This window comes from Macrobrachium nipponense, chromosome 26 (assembly GCF_015104395.2).
Source record: "Macrobrachium nipponense isolate FS-2020 chromosome 26, ASM1510439v2, whole genome shotgun sequence".
NCBI lineage: Eukaryota > Metazoa > Arthropoda > Malacostraca > Decapoda > Palaemonidae > Macrobrachium > Macrobrachium nipponense.
In genome coordinates this window covers 33005496-33021230 of record NC_087215.1, presented here as the reverse complement: position 1 = coordinate 33021230, position 15735 = coordinate 33005496, and the positions used below count along the sequence as shown (strand labels likewise).

The following is a 15735-nucleotide window of genomic DNA, read 5'->3' as shown; positions in this document are numbered from 1 at the left end:
TTGTTTCATTCTCCCAAGGCAACTTTCCCCTTTCTTTTTTCAACTTCTCACTCCTCAATTCTGGTTCAGTGCTGTGATTGATTCCGCTTGTGATGTTAGTAATGATATTAAACACCCCCCTAGTTAATTCAAGCAACTTAGTATTCCTTCCTGTATAAGCTCCCAGTCATTTTATACCCCCTTAAATAAGCTTGAACATGCAATGCTAAGAGCAAGTAGTGTTTAACATTTCCCATGTGTCCCTTGCCTTAAAACTGATGCTAGAATGTGATCTCTTTGCAGAAAAATACCATACCTGATTGTGTGAGAAATATTGGGAAATCTTGGAAACGCCACTTGCATTTAAATAACCCGCTTTGCACAATTCATATCTCTGGGGGTCTGGGTCATTTCCTAGCCACGTGTTTCCAGTGGACCTGTCATCAACCAACTTCTAGTAATTTCTGGACCTACATGTAATTTTAAGTGTAAATATAGTTAATTTAAACAAGAGTCCAGAGTTTATGTAAATTCATCCTTTTCAGTAATGTCGGCCTTCAGCCATAGAATTTTGATAATTACAAACCTCATCCTGCCTTAAAAGGCCATTTTAGGAGTGCCAGAAGGTCACATCCCCATATTGAATGCTGAGGTACAAGAAGCATATACGTTTATATATATATATATATATATATATATATATATATATATATATATATATATATATATATATATATATATATATATCTATCTATCTATCTATCTATCAAGCACCTCGTTCCTTATATATCTATCTATCTATCTATCAAGCACCTCGTTCCTTCCCTAGGTCAATCCTCTACTCAGTTTTTCTTGGCATAGTCGAGATCTGGGCAAACGACGGTCCTACAGCCATTCCTTTCTTATCCTACGCTTTGTTAAGGTTAATATTCCTTTTTAATCCTAAATTTCGTCAATTTTAATGTCACCTTGTAAATAATTTTAATAATTTTAGCTTTTAACAATAGTTTTTATGAATAACTTTAGTGTTTTATGTATCCCTTTTAAAATAGCAATTAAACTTTAATTGTATATTTTTTATAAATGTGAATTGATTTTATATTACAGACTGATGATGTGTCAGGATGACGCAAAACATATCATAATAAACTCTTTAATTGATCTTCTGAGTTTCGGTAACCCTACTGATGACTATATGTATATGTAATAATAATTATGATCGCTTATTTCAATAATATAAAATTGTGTATAAACTGCTTATTTTAATAACATAAAGCTGTGTATAAACCATTTTAGGTTTAGAAATGTAATCCTTAATGGGGTATTGGGTTGTATAAGGACCCATTATTATATATATTTTGAGCTAATGACTAAAGAGATTTGCATAAAATTTGTACCTGATACCACTCTACTAATGATAAATTATTTTTAAGCTAAGGAAACCACAAATTTTACCTCTTAAGTTTAGGATTTACATAAAATTGAAAAAAGTATGCTAACTCTTGCTCTGAAAATGGCAAAAATGTCATTAAGAAAATAGTATTGAAAAAGATAATGAGTAGATCATTTTCATATACGATGCATATTTCTTATAGTATAAATTTTTAAAGTTTGTTTTAGAGTTATTCATTTGTTTGAATTAATAACTTATAGTAGGTTTTCCCTCAATAATGTCAGCTTTCCATTTTCAGTTATGTGGTTAGTCAAGGAAACTATTGAGTGGGTAACTTGTGTGAAATCTTGGTGTGAGAAGTCATGAACTTTGATGCTTGGTGCCTGAGGTGTTCTAAAATGAGCTAAAAAATTGTAAAAACTTTTTTTTAACTAATGCCATAGTCTATGCTTTTAGATATTAACCTGTCCAAGTTTTCATCCAAATTTTTTTTATGGTGTAAAATGGAACTTTATGCCGTTGGCCATCTGCAGTTTACAAGATTATGAGTACTAAGCATAAGCATCTTTATTTTTTATTATTAATTTTTTTATTAAGGATGAAATTAACATAAACCTAGGAGTCTAGAGAATCTGGACTCGCTGATCTGGTTAATCGAACTTATACAGTATATGGTATTAATAATCTGTGAAGATTACAGATACAGCATATGGTATTGATAATTTGTGAAGAGTACAGTTTGCTTCTGTTTATTTTTTCAGACATGTGGTGCTTCTATGGATAGGTATTTTAGCATTACTCATTGTGTGGACCATGTGGAATTTCTACATTGACCCTCATACCTTCAAGTAAGAAGACTTTTAAATATTGGCACATCTAAAATTGCAGTGCATTATTAGACAATTGTATATATGTACTTAAATATTTTTATTTGATTCAGAAGTTTGTGAGACAGGTCATCTATTGGCCCTGATCTAAATGAAGAGAGAGAGAGAGAGAGAGAGATAGATTTTGGAGCCCAACCCGAAAGAAATAACAAATTGCATGTTGTCAAGAACATATTTTAATTGTGTAACTTACCAGGTAATTATGTAGCTAAGAGTTTCACTTGTGGGGCAGTTAAAATTCCAAAATTTGTGGGTTGTGCTATTTTTTCGGGGAAAGAGTGGAACAATTTGGCTAAGAGCTCAGTTTGTTTTTGCCGGCTGATGGTTACAGTATAGTACGCTGAACTTATGCGAGGATAGGTTCCAGACCCCCTCATGAAAAGGGAATTTTTGTGTAAGTTTTGGCACTGCCTCTAAAAATGCTAATAAATGCATATTTCTAGAGTTTGAACACTAAATATAACCCTAATCATGCTCCCTAAATGTTAAGCAATGTAATTAAAGTTATTGTAATTTCATTTAAAAGTTAACTTAATACATTACCTTTAAAAAAAGAAATAAATGGTTGGTAAAAATATAGGAGTGTAGATTACATACATAAGTATTTCATTCTTCTTTCCCCTTCCAACCGACCAATCTATTTTTAGAAGTCTTCTTAGCCACTTTTAAGAAATTCTTTATTTTGTATCTTTCTCTTTGTTAACCAACCGCTTCAACAGGAAGCTGGAGGTCTACTTCTTGGTGGTCCAGGATCCTCTTCCTCTGACAGAGGACACTCTCAGCATCCTTGGCACAATCTCGAGGTGTACACATTCCCTCCATGATGCCTGATCTGTCAGGCCCTGAACAGAGTAATTAGTTCCAGGAACCTCAGGTTGATCTTGGTGGTGCCTCTGTGGTCACAAGCAGAGCGGTTCCCAGAACTTCTGTATCTTCTGTCAGCGGTTCTGAGAGAAATTCCCCCCTGGAACAACCTCCTTTGCCAGCCTCATGTGGAAAGGTTTCACCAGTTGGTAAGATCTCTATTGCTTCATGGCTGGAGACTATCAACTATCTCCTGAGAACGAGAGGCTTTTCTCACAAAGCAGCAGGCCAGATGTCCAATTATCTCGGGACTTTGTCAGCAGTGTACTAGGGCAAGTGGGCTGTCTACGGTAGTTAGGGTCGTCAGTGGTGTTTCTCTCCACTTGGAACTTAAATGAGTGGATAACGGATTTTCTAATCTTTCTCAGAAATGAAAAAGCTATTTCCGTCTCAGCTTTCAGGGGCTACAGGGTCACCTTGGGGTTGGTCCTCCACCTGACGGGCCTGGACATCTCTTCATCCTGGGAAATCTTGATGTTATTCAGAAGTTTCAAACAATCGTGTTCACCAAGAGAACTCAAACCTGCAATGCGAGATCATACTCTGGTCCTGAGTAGTCTCACTCGAGCTTCATTCAAACCACTAACGTCATTCGTCAGTCAGGAATCTGAATCTAAAGAGTCTGCCTGTTGGCCTTGGCTTCCACGAAAAGAGTTAGAGAGCTTCATGGTCCGAGTTATGATGCTAAAAACACCAGGGGTTGGAGGTCTGTGGCCTTTTGAATTTGTCCCAGTTCATGAGGGCAGATTTGCTTCTTTTTAGATTTCTTCCCTGAATGGGTTTGTGGACAGCGATCCACAGGAGTATTTGTCCTGTCAGAACTCTGCTCCGCTATCTAAAAAGGATTCGTCACCGAAGGCCTAGGTGTCATAGACTTTTTATTAGCACTGGCTGGTCCAGAGTGGAAGTTTCCAAGAACTCCATTTCATTCTGGCTGTGTGAGGTGATTAAGCAGGCATAATCCTCGCCTTATAGTCCTGTCACAGTGTCTGTGTAGGCTAGAGCAGATGACATCATAGGATTGATTTCCTTTGGCATTTAACCCTTAAACGCTGAGCCGGTATTTCCGAAAGTGTCTCCTGTATGCCGGCAGGGTTCGGGAGTGAGCGCCGAAGCGGAATTTTTGTTTTTTTTTAAATCACAGCACACTTAGTTTTTAAGATTAAGAGTTCATTTTTGGCTCCTTTTTATTTCATTGCCTGAAGTTTAGTATGCAACCATCAGAAAGGAAAAAAAAAATCTATCATATTGGAATATATGACAGCGTGAAAACAAAATTTCATATGTAATTGTATACAAATCGTGCTGTGAGCAAAACGGTTAAAGCTATTGGGTTATTTTTTTTTTCGTTGTATTGTACACTAAATTGCGATGATATTGGTATATAACAAATTGTAAAATGATCAAAGCAACACAGAGAAAATATCAAAATATGATGCATGAATTCGTAATGCGCGGACGTAAAAAAAAGTTGTTTTAAAAAATTCACCATAAATCGAAATATTGTGCTAGAGACTTCGCGTTTGTTGCAAAATGAAGGTAATTGATTGAAAATTACTAGACTGTAAGTGTTGTAGCTTACAATTGCAGTTTTCGACCATTTCGGTTGAGTTAAATTTGACCGAAGGTTGAATTGTTTCTATTTATCGTTATTTATATAAAAATATTTCAAAACTGATAAAAGCTACAACTATGAGTTATTTTTTGTTGTATTATACATGAAATTGCACACATTTTCATATATGAAACTTTATGTAACGGCTAATATGAAACGGTGCAAACACTATGACAATCTGACGAAAGAATTTCTGATTTTTTCGGCAGGGTTACTGCGCGGACGTAAGGAAAAAGTTTTTTCAAAAATTCACCATATTGGGTTATTTTTTTGTTGTTGTATTGTACACTAAATTGCGATGATATTGGTATATAACAAATTGTAAAACGATCAAAGCAACACAGAGAAAATATCAAAATATGATGCATGAATTCGTAATGCGCGGACGTAAAAAAAAGTTGTTTTAAAAAATTCACCATAAATCGAAATATTGTGCTAGAGACTTCGCGTTTGTTGCAAAATGAAGGTAATTGATTGAAAATTACTAGACTGTAAGTGTTGTAGCTTACAATTGCAGTTTTCGGCCATTTCGGTCGAGTTAAATTTGACCGAAGGTTGAATTGTTTCTATTTATCGTTATTTATATGAAAATATTTCAAAACTGATAAAAGCTACAACCATGAGTTATTTTTTGTTGTATTCTACATGAAATTGCACACATTTTCATATATGAAACTTTATGTAACGGCTTATATGAAACGGTGCAAACACTACGACAATCTGACGAAAGAATTTGAGATTTTTTCGGCAGGGTTACAGCGCGGATGTAAGGAAAATGTTTTTTCAAAAATTCACCATAAATCAAAATATTGTGCTACAGACTTCCAATTTGTTGCAAAATGAAGGTAAATGATTGAATATTACTAGAATGTAAGAGTTTTAGCTTACAATTGCCTTTTTTTACCATTTTGGTCAAGTCAAATTAGACCGAAGGTTAAAATTTTGGCACTTATCGTTATTTATATGAAAATATTTCAAAACTGATAAAAGCTACAACCATGGGTTGGTTTTTGTTGTATTCTACATAAAATTGCAGACATTTTCATATATAAAACTTTATGTAACGGCTAATATAAAACGATGCAAACATTACGACAATCTGATGAAAGAATTTCTTATTTTTTCGGCAGTTACCGCGCGCAGATGTAAGGAAAAAGTTTTTTTTCAAAAATTCACCATAAATCGAAATTTTGCTAGAGACTTCCAATTTGTTGCAAAATGAAGGTAAATGATTGAATATTACTAGAATGTAAGGGGTTTAGTTTACAATTGCATTTTTCGACTATTTCGTTCGAGTAAAATTTGACTGAAGGTTGAAGTTTTGGCACTTATTGTTATTTATATGAAAATATTTCAAAACTAATAAAAGCTACAACCATGGATTGTTTTTTGTTGTATTTACATGAAATTGCACACATTTTCATATGTAAAATTCTATGTAACAGCTAATATAAAACGGTGCAATAATTATGACAAAGTAACTAAATTTCCGAGATGTGTCGCTGATGCTTTTTAGTGCGAGAAGAAAGAAATTCGCGCATGCGCACCTGGGTAATGCTTGTAAACAAAACAACAGCTTGATCCGTGAACTCCCAGCATCCCTCAAGGTGCTTGATTTAAAATTTTTCGCCAAGTAGACCTATAACTGTTTTTCCGCGAATATTTAAAGAAACTTTTTAGCGTTGACTTATTTTACATCAATTAAGCACCCAACACACAATTTTTGTCAACATAAAATACGTCTAATAGGGGTTTAAGGGTTAAGAAGAACTTATCTATTCATAGGATTTTGAATGCTGGTTCCTGGCTTCAGCAGACCACTTTCACTTCCTTTTCCTATAGGACATTGCCCACCGGTCCTTGGACTCTTTTTTTTTCCTTTTGTCCGGTGGTGGCTGCCCAACAAGTAGTGTAGCTCATCCAGTGCCCCCAGCGGGACAATTTGTATCTTACCTAAGATGATTGTGTGGAAGAGAGAATGGGTGAGATGGCTGGTCTCCTCCTTTCTCTTTTCTCCTTTCTTCTTCCTAAGGATGGGTTGAAGAATAAGACATGTCATAAGCTGCAACTGGTCTGATACATTTGAGTGTGGCAACCATACTGGTTGCAGTTATTTGGTTTGTTATAAAATAAGCAAGTCTGCTTCTCAGTAGCACTTATTCTTCTCTCTGACAAGGGGAGGGAGGGAGTAGTAACAAATCCCTGTGGACTACATTGTATCTTGCTTGAACAAAAAGAGTTTTTGTTACATTCCATGAATGCAATGAATCTGGACATGTCTCATTGTGTTAATCCCAGAAAGTTGAGTTTTTAGATACTCACTTATCAATTCTCTCACGGGCTCAGACCCCCTTCTTTAGAACTCGATCTTCTAGGAAGGGTAGCCAGGTGAGCTGAACCCCAAGCCAGTTCAGGGTACTTGTACTTCCCTCCAAGTATAAGTCTATCCTGTTGTTAAGACTGAAGGTTTGTGCTGCATATGAACAAATGACAAATTTTTCAATCAATTTGTATTTTTCATAAATAAGAAACCTGAGGTCTTAATGTTAACTGCCCACCTCTAGAGAGAGAGAAACTGCCCACCTCTAGAGAGAGAGAAACTGCCCACCTCTAGAGAGAGAGAGAGAGAGAGAGAGAGAGAGAGAGAGAGAGAGACCTTACCTTACCTTACAGACCTTACATCTTGTTCGGGTTGCCCCAGGTCCCTCAGTGTGAGGCACCTCTAATGTCTACCAGAGAGTTGCTAGTACATCTTCCGGTATATTTTGCATCTTCCAATCTTGGATGGTCTGGGATGCAGTTTAGATATTTGTCGAGCTTATTCTTAAACACATCTACGCTCACTCCTGATATATTCCTCAGATGAGCTGGCAACGCATTGAATAGACGCTGCATTATCGATGCTGGTGCGTAGTGGATTAATGTCCTGTGTGCTTTCCTTATTTTTCCTGGTATATTTTTGGGCACTATTAATCTACCTCTGCTTGCTCTTTCTGATATTTTTAGTTCCATGATATTTTCTGCTATTCCTTCTATCTGTTTCCATGCCTGAATTATCATGTAGCGTTCTCTTCTCCTTTCCAGACTATATAATTTTAAGAATTGTAGTCTTTCCCAGTAGTCTAGGTCCTTAACTTCTTCTATTCTAGCTGTAAAGGACCTTTGTACACTCTCTATTTGTGCAATATCCTTTTGATAGTGTGGGTACCATATCATATTGCAATATTCAAGTGGACTACGAACATATGTTTTATAAAGCATAATCATGTGTTCAGCTTTTCTTGTTTTGAAGTGCCGTAACAACATTCCCATTTTTGCTTTACATTTTGCCAACAGAGTTGCTATTTGATCATTGCATAACATGTTCCTATTCATCATCACACCAAGGTCTTTAACTGCTTCCTTATTTGTGATGGTCTCATTATTAGGTCCCTTATATGCATATAGCTTTCTTTCTCTGTCTCCATAATTTATTGATTCAAATTTATCAGAGTTAAATACCATCCTATTTACCTCTGCCCAATCATATACTTTGTTAAGGTCTCTTTGTAGAGCGTTCCTATCTTCATCACAAGTAATTTCTCTACTTATTCTTGTGTCATCTGCGAAACTACTCACTACCGAATCCTTAACATTATTGTCTATGTCTTCAATCATAATAACAAACAGTATTGCAGCTAACACCGTACCTTGCGGCACACCGGATATTACCTTGGCTTCATCCGATTTCTCGTCGTTTGCAATAACTATCTGTTTTCTGTTGTGTAAAAATTCTTTTAACCATCTTCCTACTTTATCCACGATATTGTGTTTTCTAATTTTCTTCGCTAATATATTATGGTCTACTTTATCAAAAGCTTTTGCAAGTCTAAATAAACCACATCTGTTTTCATTTCCGCTTTTCATATTTTTGAATATGTTTTCACGGTGGACTAACAGTTGGGTTTGTGTACTTTTTCCGGGTACGAAACCATGTTGTCCTTTATTAAACAAATTATTTTTTATTAAATGTTTCATAATATTTTTCTTCATTACCCTTTCATACACTTTCATTATATGTGATGTTAGACTCACAGGCCTATAATTACTTGCCTCAAGTCTTGATCCACTTTTGAAAGTAGGGGTAATATACGCTAATTTGTGCTCATCATATATCTTGCCTGTATCTACACTTTGTCTTAATAATATTGCAAGTGGCTTTGCGATAGAATGAACTACTTTCTTTAACAAAATAGCAGGAATTCCATCAGGCCCTGCAGCAGCTCCATTTTTAATTTCATTAATAGCCTGCACAATATCAGCTTCATTAATATCTATGTCAGCTAAATATTCACTATTTTCATCCCTTACTTCTATATCATTATCTTCATTATCTATTCTAGGGGTGAATTCTCTCTTATATCGTTCTGCCAGTATGTTGCAAATTTCCTTTTTTTCATTCGTTAATCTCCCTTCAATTCTCAGAGGGCCTATTTCTATTCTTCTTTTATTCATCTTCTTCGCATATGAGTATAATAGTTTGGGGTTTTGCTGATATTTAATAGGGTTTTTTCTTCCAAGACCCGTTTTTCATTTTCTTTTGATTGTATAATCTTTTTTCTGCATTTTCTATCTTACTTTTTAGTTCTATAACTTTCCATGCATTTTTTTCTTTTGCAAGACCTTTTTTCCACTTTCTGATTTTCTGGAACAAGATTCTTCTGTCTCTTGGTATGCATGAATGATGTTTACTTTTCTTCTTCGGTATATATTTTTCCACTATTATCTCCAATATTTTATATAATATCTCCGTATTTACCCTTATGTCATCACTTACGAAAATGTTATCCCAATCTTTGTTTAATTCTTCATTAATTTCTGACCATTTTATATTTTTACTGTAGAAGTTGTATTTTCCATATCCTTCCCACTTTTTCATTTCTTGCTTATCTCTATTTTCACTGCTTTGGAATGAACTGTTAATTCTATGACATTATGGTCTGAAATACTCGCATTATAAACTATTATTTCTTTAACATAATTCATCTCGTTCACAAATACTAGGTCTAAAGTATTTCCTTCTTGTTGGCAGGTGATTTATTTGTTGAATGTTGTATTTCTAGTAGCATATCTAATAGCTTTTCAAATTGCCTCTTATCTTCTGCACTACTATTACTCTCTTTTTTATATGTATAAGTACAACCACAATCTCCTATTCGTTCTTTCCATTCTACGAAAGGAAAGTTGAAGTCACCAGATAGGAGAATAGTCCAGTCCTTGTGATTTCTACATATATCATCCAATTTTTCAATTATTAAGTCAAACTCTTTAGTATTAGGAGGTCTATATATTACTATGTTCATCAAAATTTTTCAGATTCAAATTCTACCGCTATTAGTTCACATCTGAGTTACTATATTTCTCATATATTTTTCCTTGTTTTTTGTCTTTCCCATATATTGCGGTTCCCCCTTGATTCTATTTTTTCTATCTGATCTATAAGTTTGGAACCCTTTTATTTGATCATCATTCCCAGTCTCTTGGGAATACCAGGTTTCACTTATATTCATTATATCTATTTTCTTTTCATTTTGGTTAGTTCTTCTAAGTACTCTATTTTTCTTTTTGAGTTACTCGTAACTAAACCCTGCGCATTCATCACTATGATGGTTTGCGTGTTTTCTCCTTCATTTAATACTGATAGTAATAAGGATTTTCCCATGTCTCTTTCCTGTTCTGGTATGTTGTTCTTTTTTCATTTCCAGAAATTCTGACATTAAAAAATCCAACTTTTCCATAACTATTTGATCTCCTTCATCATAATTATTCATTTTGTGTCTGAATCTGCAATTTTCTCCGTTTCTGCAATCCATCTCTTGCATAATAAATACAGTTATTATCTCTTGAGTAGAATTTCGGAGCTGATGCTTTGAAATTCTTTGCTGACACCTCTGCATATCTCATTGGTGGTTTGCTTTTCTCTTTTACCTGATATTCTTGATTTCTCTCTTTATTTGTTCTTTCTTATTTTGGATTTTATTACTTGGTTGGTTATTTATTTGATTATGATTCATGGCTACAGGGTGCATATATTTGCATTTTTTGTCGAACTTACATCCTTTTCCTTCTTTTAGGTTTTTGGTTTTACATATTTTTGGATGCAGATCTCTGCAATCATCCCCATATCCCATCTAAGTATGCACATTTACCATATATTTCATAGTTTGACATATCTTAGGATGTTTGTAGTAACATCTTTCTCCAAATCTGCAATTCCCTCTTTTCAAAAGGTTGCAGATTTTGTCTTTCTTGTCTATTTTTTCCTCTTTCCCGTCATGTATAGATCTGGGTAGAGCCTCTTCGGGATTTGCTTTTCTGTTGTCATATCGTAATTTATTTCTTCGTAGGTATGCTGCTTTATTGCCTCATATGTAGTATCAATGAGTATCTCTGCATCCATACTTTTATCTTGTTCTTTGTTTTCCTATTTTTTTCTGTCATTTCATTTTTGTTTACTTCTCTTCCGTTTTCCTCTTCTTCTTCTTCTTTCTCTTCCTCTTCTTCTTCATCCTCAACTATTTGTACATTCAATCTTGATTTAATAACATTGTCTATCCATGATAGACATGTTGAACAAAAAATTCTTGTATCTTTTCTCAAATCTTGTATTACCTCAGCACACTGTGGATGGGTCGGAATGTTGCATGCAGCACATTTTCTGATTAGGTTTTGTGGATTGACTATGCTATACCAAACCTTACACAGTTTGCATGCTTTTGGCATTCTTTTTTCCTAATGCATCAATTAGTATATTCACAAGATTCACCTTATTCATTTTCTTTGTCGGAATATGTTGGTTTATGTATATTTTCTTTATGAGTCTCTTGACCACTTGGATTTTATTTGGAACTTCTTCAATTATTTTCAAGATGTTTTCATTAGATTTGTTCCAGTTTGAAGGATTATATCCTTCTAATATATCTATGAATGCTTTTGTATCTTTTTGGTTAGGACTGTTGCTGATTTCATAGATGAGAAATGCCAGTTCCCTTCCTGCTACCTCATCGTATTGCGAATCTGCTAGACACGCCAAATTACGCCACCTTTTCCCGCAGTTTGGAACTTACCTGCCATCTTGTTCTGATTTATAGTATTACACTTGATAACTAACTTAGAAGACGCTTTATCCTACTATTTTCACACTAATCTTATCACCGATAGTTCACGAACACTTCTAGATATTTTCTCAAATTCTAGTCGTATGTTAAACTTGTGATATCTGTTGATTATTGTGACTTCACGCGGGTACGTCTCACCAAGCAAGATGGCTACTACGAGAGAGAGAGAGAGAGAGAAGCATTGTCTTTATATAAGTATTAAGCTAACTTTTAAATGAAATTAAAGTTACAGTAATTTCATTTAAAAGTTTGCCCAATACATTACACTTAAAAAAGAAACAAATGGTTGGTAAAAATATAGGAGTGTGTGAAGATACATGAGAGAGAGAGAGAGAGAGAGAGAGAGAGAGAGAGAGAGAGAGAGAGAGAGAGAGAGAGAGAGAGAGAGAATTATGTAAAAATCATTGATTGCTAATCTGGCAACACACCCTCCTGTCATAATCATTACTTGACATATTTGACAGCTCTGGACTTCGAGCTTCTGGTGGCATTAAAAATTCTCTCATAAAAATTCTCTCATCTTAGTTAGAGAGAGAGAGAGAGAGATTGTTGTTTAAAGTGAAAGGGATGGGTTATTTCTTTAAAATACTGTCACACACAAATTTTGTAATTACAGTTAAAATATTATTAATAATAGACACAGTACATACTACATTTACCATAAAACTTCATTCATCTTAGTAACAGAGAGAGAGAGAGAGAGAGAGAGAGAGAGAGAAGAGAGAGAGAGAGAGAGAGAGAGAGAATTATTTTTATTAATGAAAGTTATTCAATTTACATGTAAAAGCTTGAAAACTTATAAATTACGTAACACTTTTGCAGGGTTTCTCCAGGATTTGAAAATGATGCGTTTGAGTGTGAAATACTTGCGTATGATAATTGGTTACGTTCCAATGAAAAGTTCTTGCTATTATTGAGGTATTACTGTACACTGGTTGTTGGCTGCAGTTAATTTTGAAATTCTTGACTTTTCTGATTGTTGGTTCATCACAAATGGTGAAGAATTTTCATTTGTTGGCCGATTCAGCATTATTTAGATAATGTTATGTTCTTTTTTAGTTAACTTATCATAACTGTCTTATTGTTACCTACTTGATTAACCTTTTGTGACAGTGTCGAAGTCAAGTTTGTCTAAATTTAGATATCGTGCTGTAAGTTGTAATAGACGTTTGACCAAAGAATCTTATGATTTGCATACTTTGTGTATGGATTGCCACGGACAAGCTTGTTCTTTTGAATTGAGATGTTCAGAGTGTATTGACTGGGATGAGAGATCATGGAAGAATTCAGTCTCATTTAAGAAAGTTAGATAGAGACAGAAAAAGAAAGGCTTTGACTAGGGCAAATTCAAAATCAGCTAGCCAGAGATCTTCTGAATTAAAGTCGGATTCAAATGTTTCTATTATTTCTTTAGCCCCCTTTCCCAGTTCTCTTACTATTCCACTGTCTTCTGTTTCAGGCTACCACACTTCCGATCCCAACCCCATCACCAGCCTCAAAGAAATGTTTGTTAAGCGCTTCACTTTATTAATGCAGATGATGGAGCAGCTAAAAGTAATAGTGCAGTGTTAGTGGAGGAGGTGGCTGTTCATTCCACTGACTCCCCTAGGCAAAGGTCACTGGCATACTCCCCAAAACCTGGGAGGAGTCAAACTGGTAGCCCAAGGGAGGTTGGTGGGGTCGGCCCACAAGCAGTCGCCTCCTCATTTAACTTGTTGACGCATCCCAGGTTGCAACAAAGAGCCACTGGAAAGGCCTCTGTGGATGTGCAAAGTTTGTTGAGTTCAGAGGATTCTTCTCCATGTCATCAGTGGTGCTCAGGGAGTAAGTCTCATCCTTTAAACGGGCACTGCAGATGTAGCGTTTTCTCCAGTGGTTCCTGTCAAGAGGTTTAGAGGTCTGGAGCACCTGTTTTGTAGTCACTGGGACAGTCCAGAGCATTTTTCTTTTGATTGCCTCTCAGAAGCTGATGCTTCCCCAGCACCCAATGCTCATTGTCGTTTGTCTGCTCCTCACTAGGCGTCAGTGCTTCCTTTGACTCCCCCACTCCTCCAGCAGGGCCGAGTGCCCAGTAGTGCCCATGCCTTCAGTTGGAGTCAAGTGCCCGTTGGTGCCTAAACCTTCAGCAGTCAACAAGCGCCATGTAGCGCCTGCTTGCATGGAGCCAGACAAGCGCACAGCTGCTCCCATTGGTGTCCCCAGCGCCTTTAGTTTCCTCTGATATCTTTGAAGTTGATCCCATTCAATTGAAGCTACATAGATAGTATTTTGTCTCTGCTTAATAAAGATCCTACGACATCTCTAGCGCCTGTAGAGGTCACAACTCCTCAAGCTCCTGTGGATGCAGTTACGCATCAAGCTCCTGTGGAAATGGCTCTCTCCAGTGTCATCTGGAGATGAAGAGGCAGAATACCAAGAAGCTCCTTTGACTGCTTATGCTTCTTTGATGAAGTTCCTTTTGGCCACTTTTCCTACCGTTTTCTCACCTACAACTCCGTTGTCTCTTGCTTCTACTTTTGTTATGGATATGCTGGCTTTGTCTTCCTCTAACTTACCAAAAATGGTCCTTTCTTCTTTAGCTAAGAAAGCCTTCGAGGAAGGCATGGCTTATGGAAAAGAGGGAACAAGCTTTAGTGTTCCTCCCTTTAGGATTTCGAGGTGGAGATATCTGTCCTATGCTACTGGAGAAGCTCCTTCCTTGGGGATCTGTACCTCTTCACAAGGGGACTTTTCTGGTTTACTTGATTCAGCCAGACATTCAGCTTTTTCCTCTGCTAAGATTTTGTTTTCAGCCTTGGAATTGGCTCACCTCTTGAAGAGTATCTTCAAAGTTTTTGAAGTATTGAACTTTATTGATTGGTCAGTTGGTGCCATGGCTCGTAAGATTAGATCATGCTCTGTTGTAATTGCCTTCGAATAAGAAACCTGTTTTTTCCACAGGCAACAGTTCTAGGCATTGCACCCGACTTAAAAAAGAAAAGTACCCAGGATCGTCTTGCACAATCCTCCAAAAGGCCTAGTGGTCTTCCAGCTGTAAGTTCGAGGCAGTCTTTCCCTTTTGGTCTAGACAGAGATGTTTCTCCCACTCTAGAGGAAGTACTCTTTTCTCTTCATGGTAATTCTAAGCTGGCGTTCTGCAGTGAACTAGACTATGGCAGGTGACGTCCTATGTTATTTTACTTGCTTAACAAGAATTTACAGTAATATTTATTTGGCCAACTGTAACTAAACTGTAATTTACCTTTGAAGACTACATGACGGTACCAACAGGTGCAATGTACCGATGTACAGAGTTCAAAAGAAAATAACAGGTTAGCTACAGTTGACCGACAAAATATTACCTTAACTTTTTGTAAAGCAAGTAAAATAACACAGGAAAACATCAACTACCACTGTCTAGTTCGACTGAACAATATTTGTTGTTCTGGGTCGGGCGAAGAAACGTAAACATAGTTGCCATGTTTGAGTTCTGGTAGATGGTGTGGGATACGTAACCAAGAGGGAGACATGTTGGACAGGGGAAAGATGGGGTGCTGGGGGGAGGAGGGCACAGAAGGTACGAGTTGGTAAAGTGACGCGGGATTTTTAGGTAGAGGTATTGCGGTAAATAACAATAACCCAAATAACAACACTTCTACCTGATAATTACTAAAACTTACTAACACCAAACCACAATTGATCTAACTAATAATAGAGAAGTATAGTTTGGGAACTTTACCTCACATGGGAGGATGGTCCCCCTTTACAAACATGTGGACTCTCGTCTTCGATTCTTTGAAGTGTATCTTGAATCTTGGAATCAGATACGGCCAAATACCCGACGAACCACGAACACAGATA

The 15735-nt window shown here is 36.2% G+C and overlaps 1 protein-coding gene across 3 annotated transcripts in view; it reads left to right on the top strand.

The window, feature by feature from the left end:
• LOC135200165 (phosphatidylserine synthase 2-like) overlaps nucleotides 1-15735 on the top strand; it is a 180857-nt gene that overhangs the window by 143758 nt on the left and 21364 nt on the right. For all 3 annotated transcript variants that reach the window (XM_064228523.1, XM_064228526.1, XM_064228524.1), the window contains one exon: nucleotides 2134-2220. In XM_064228523.1, the coding sequence (XP_064084593.1) occupies nucleotides 2134-2220 (87 nt within the window). The remainder of the gene's footprint in view (nucleotides 1-2133; nucleotides 2221-15735) is intronic.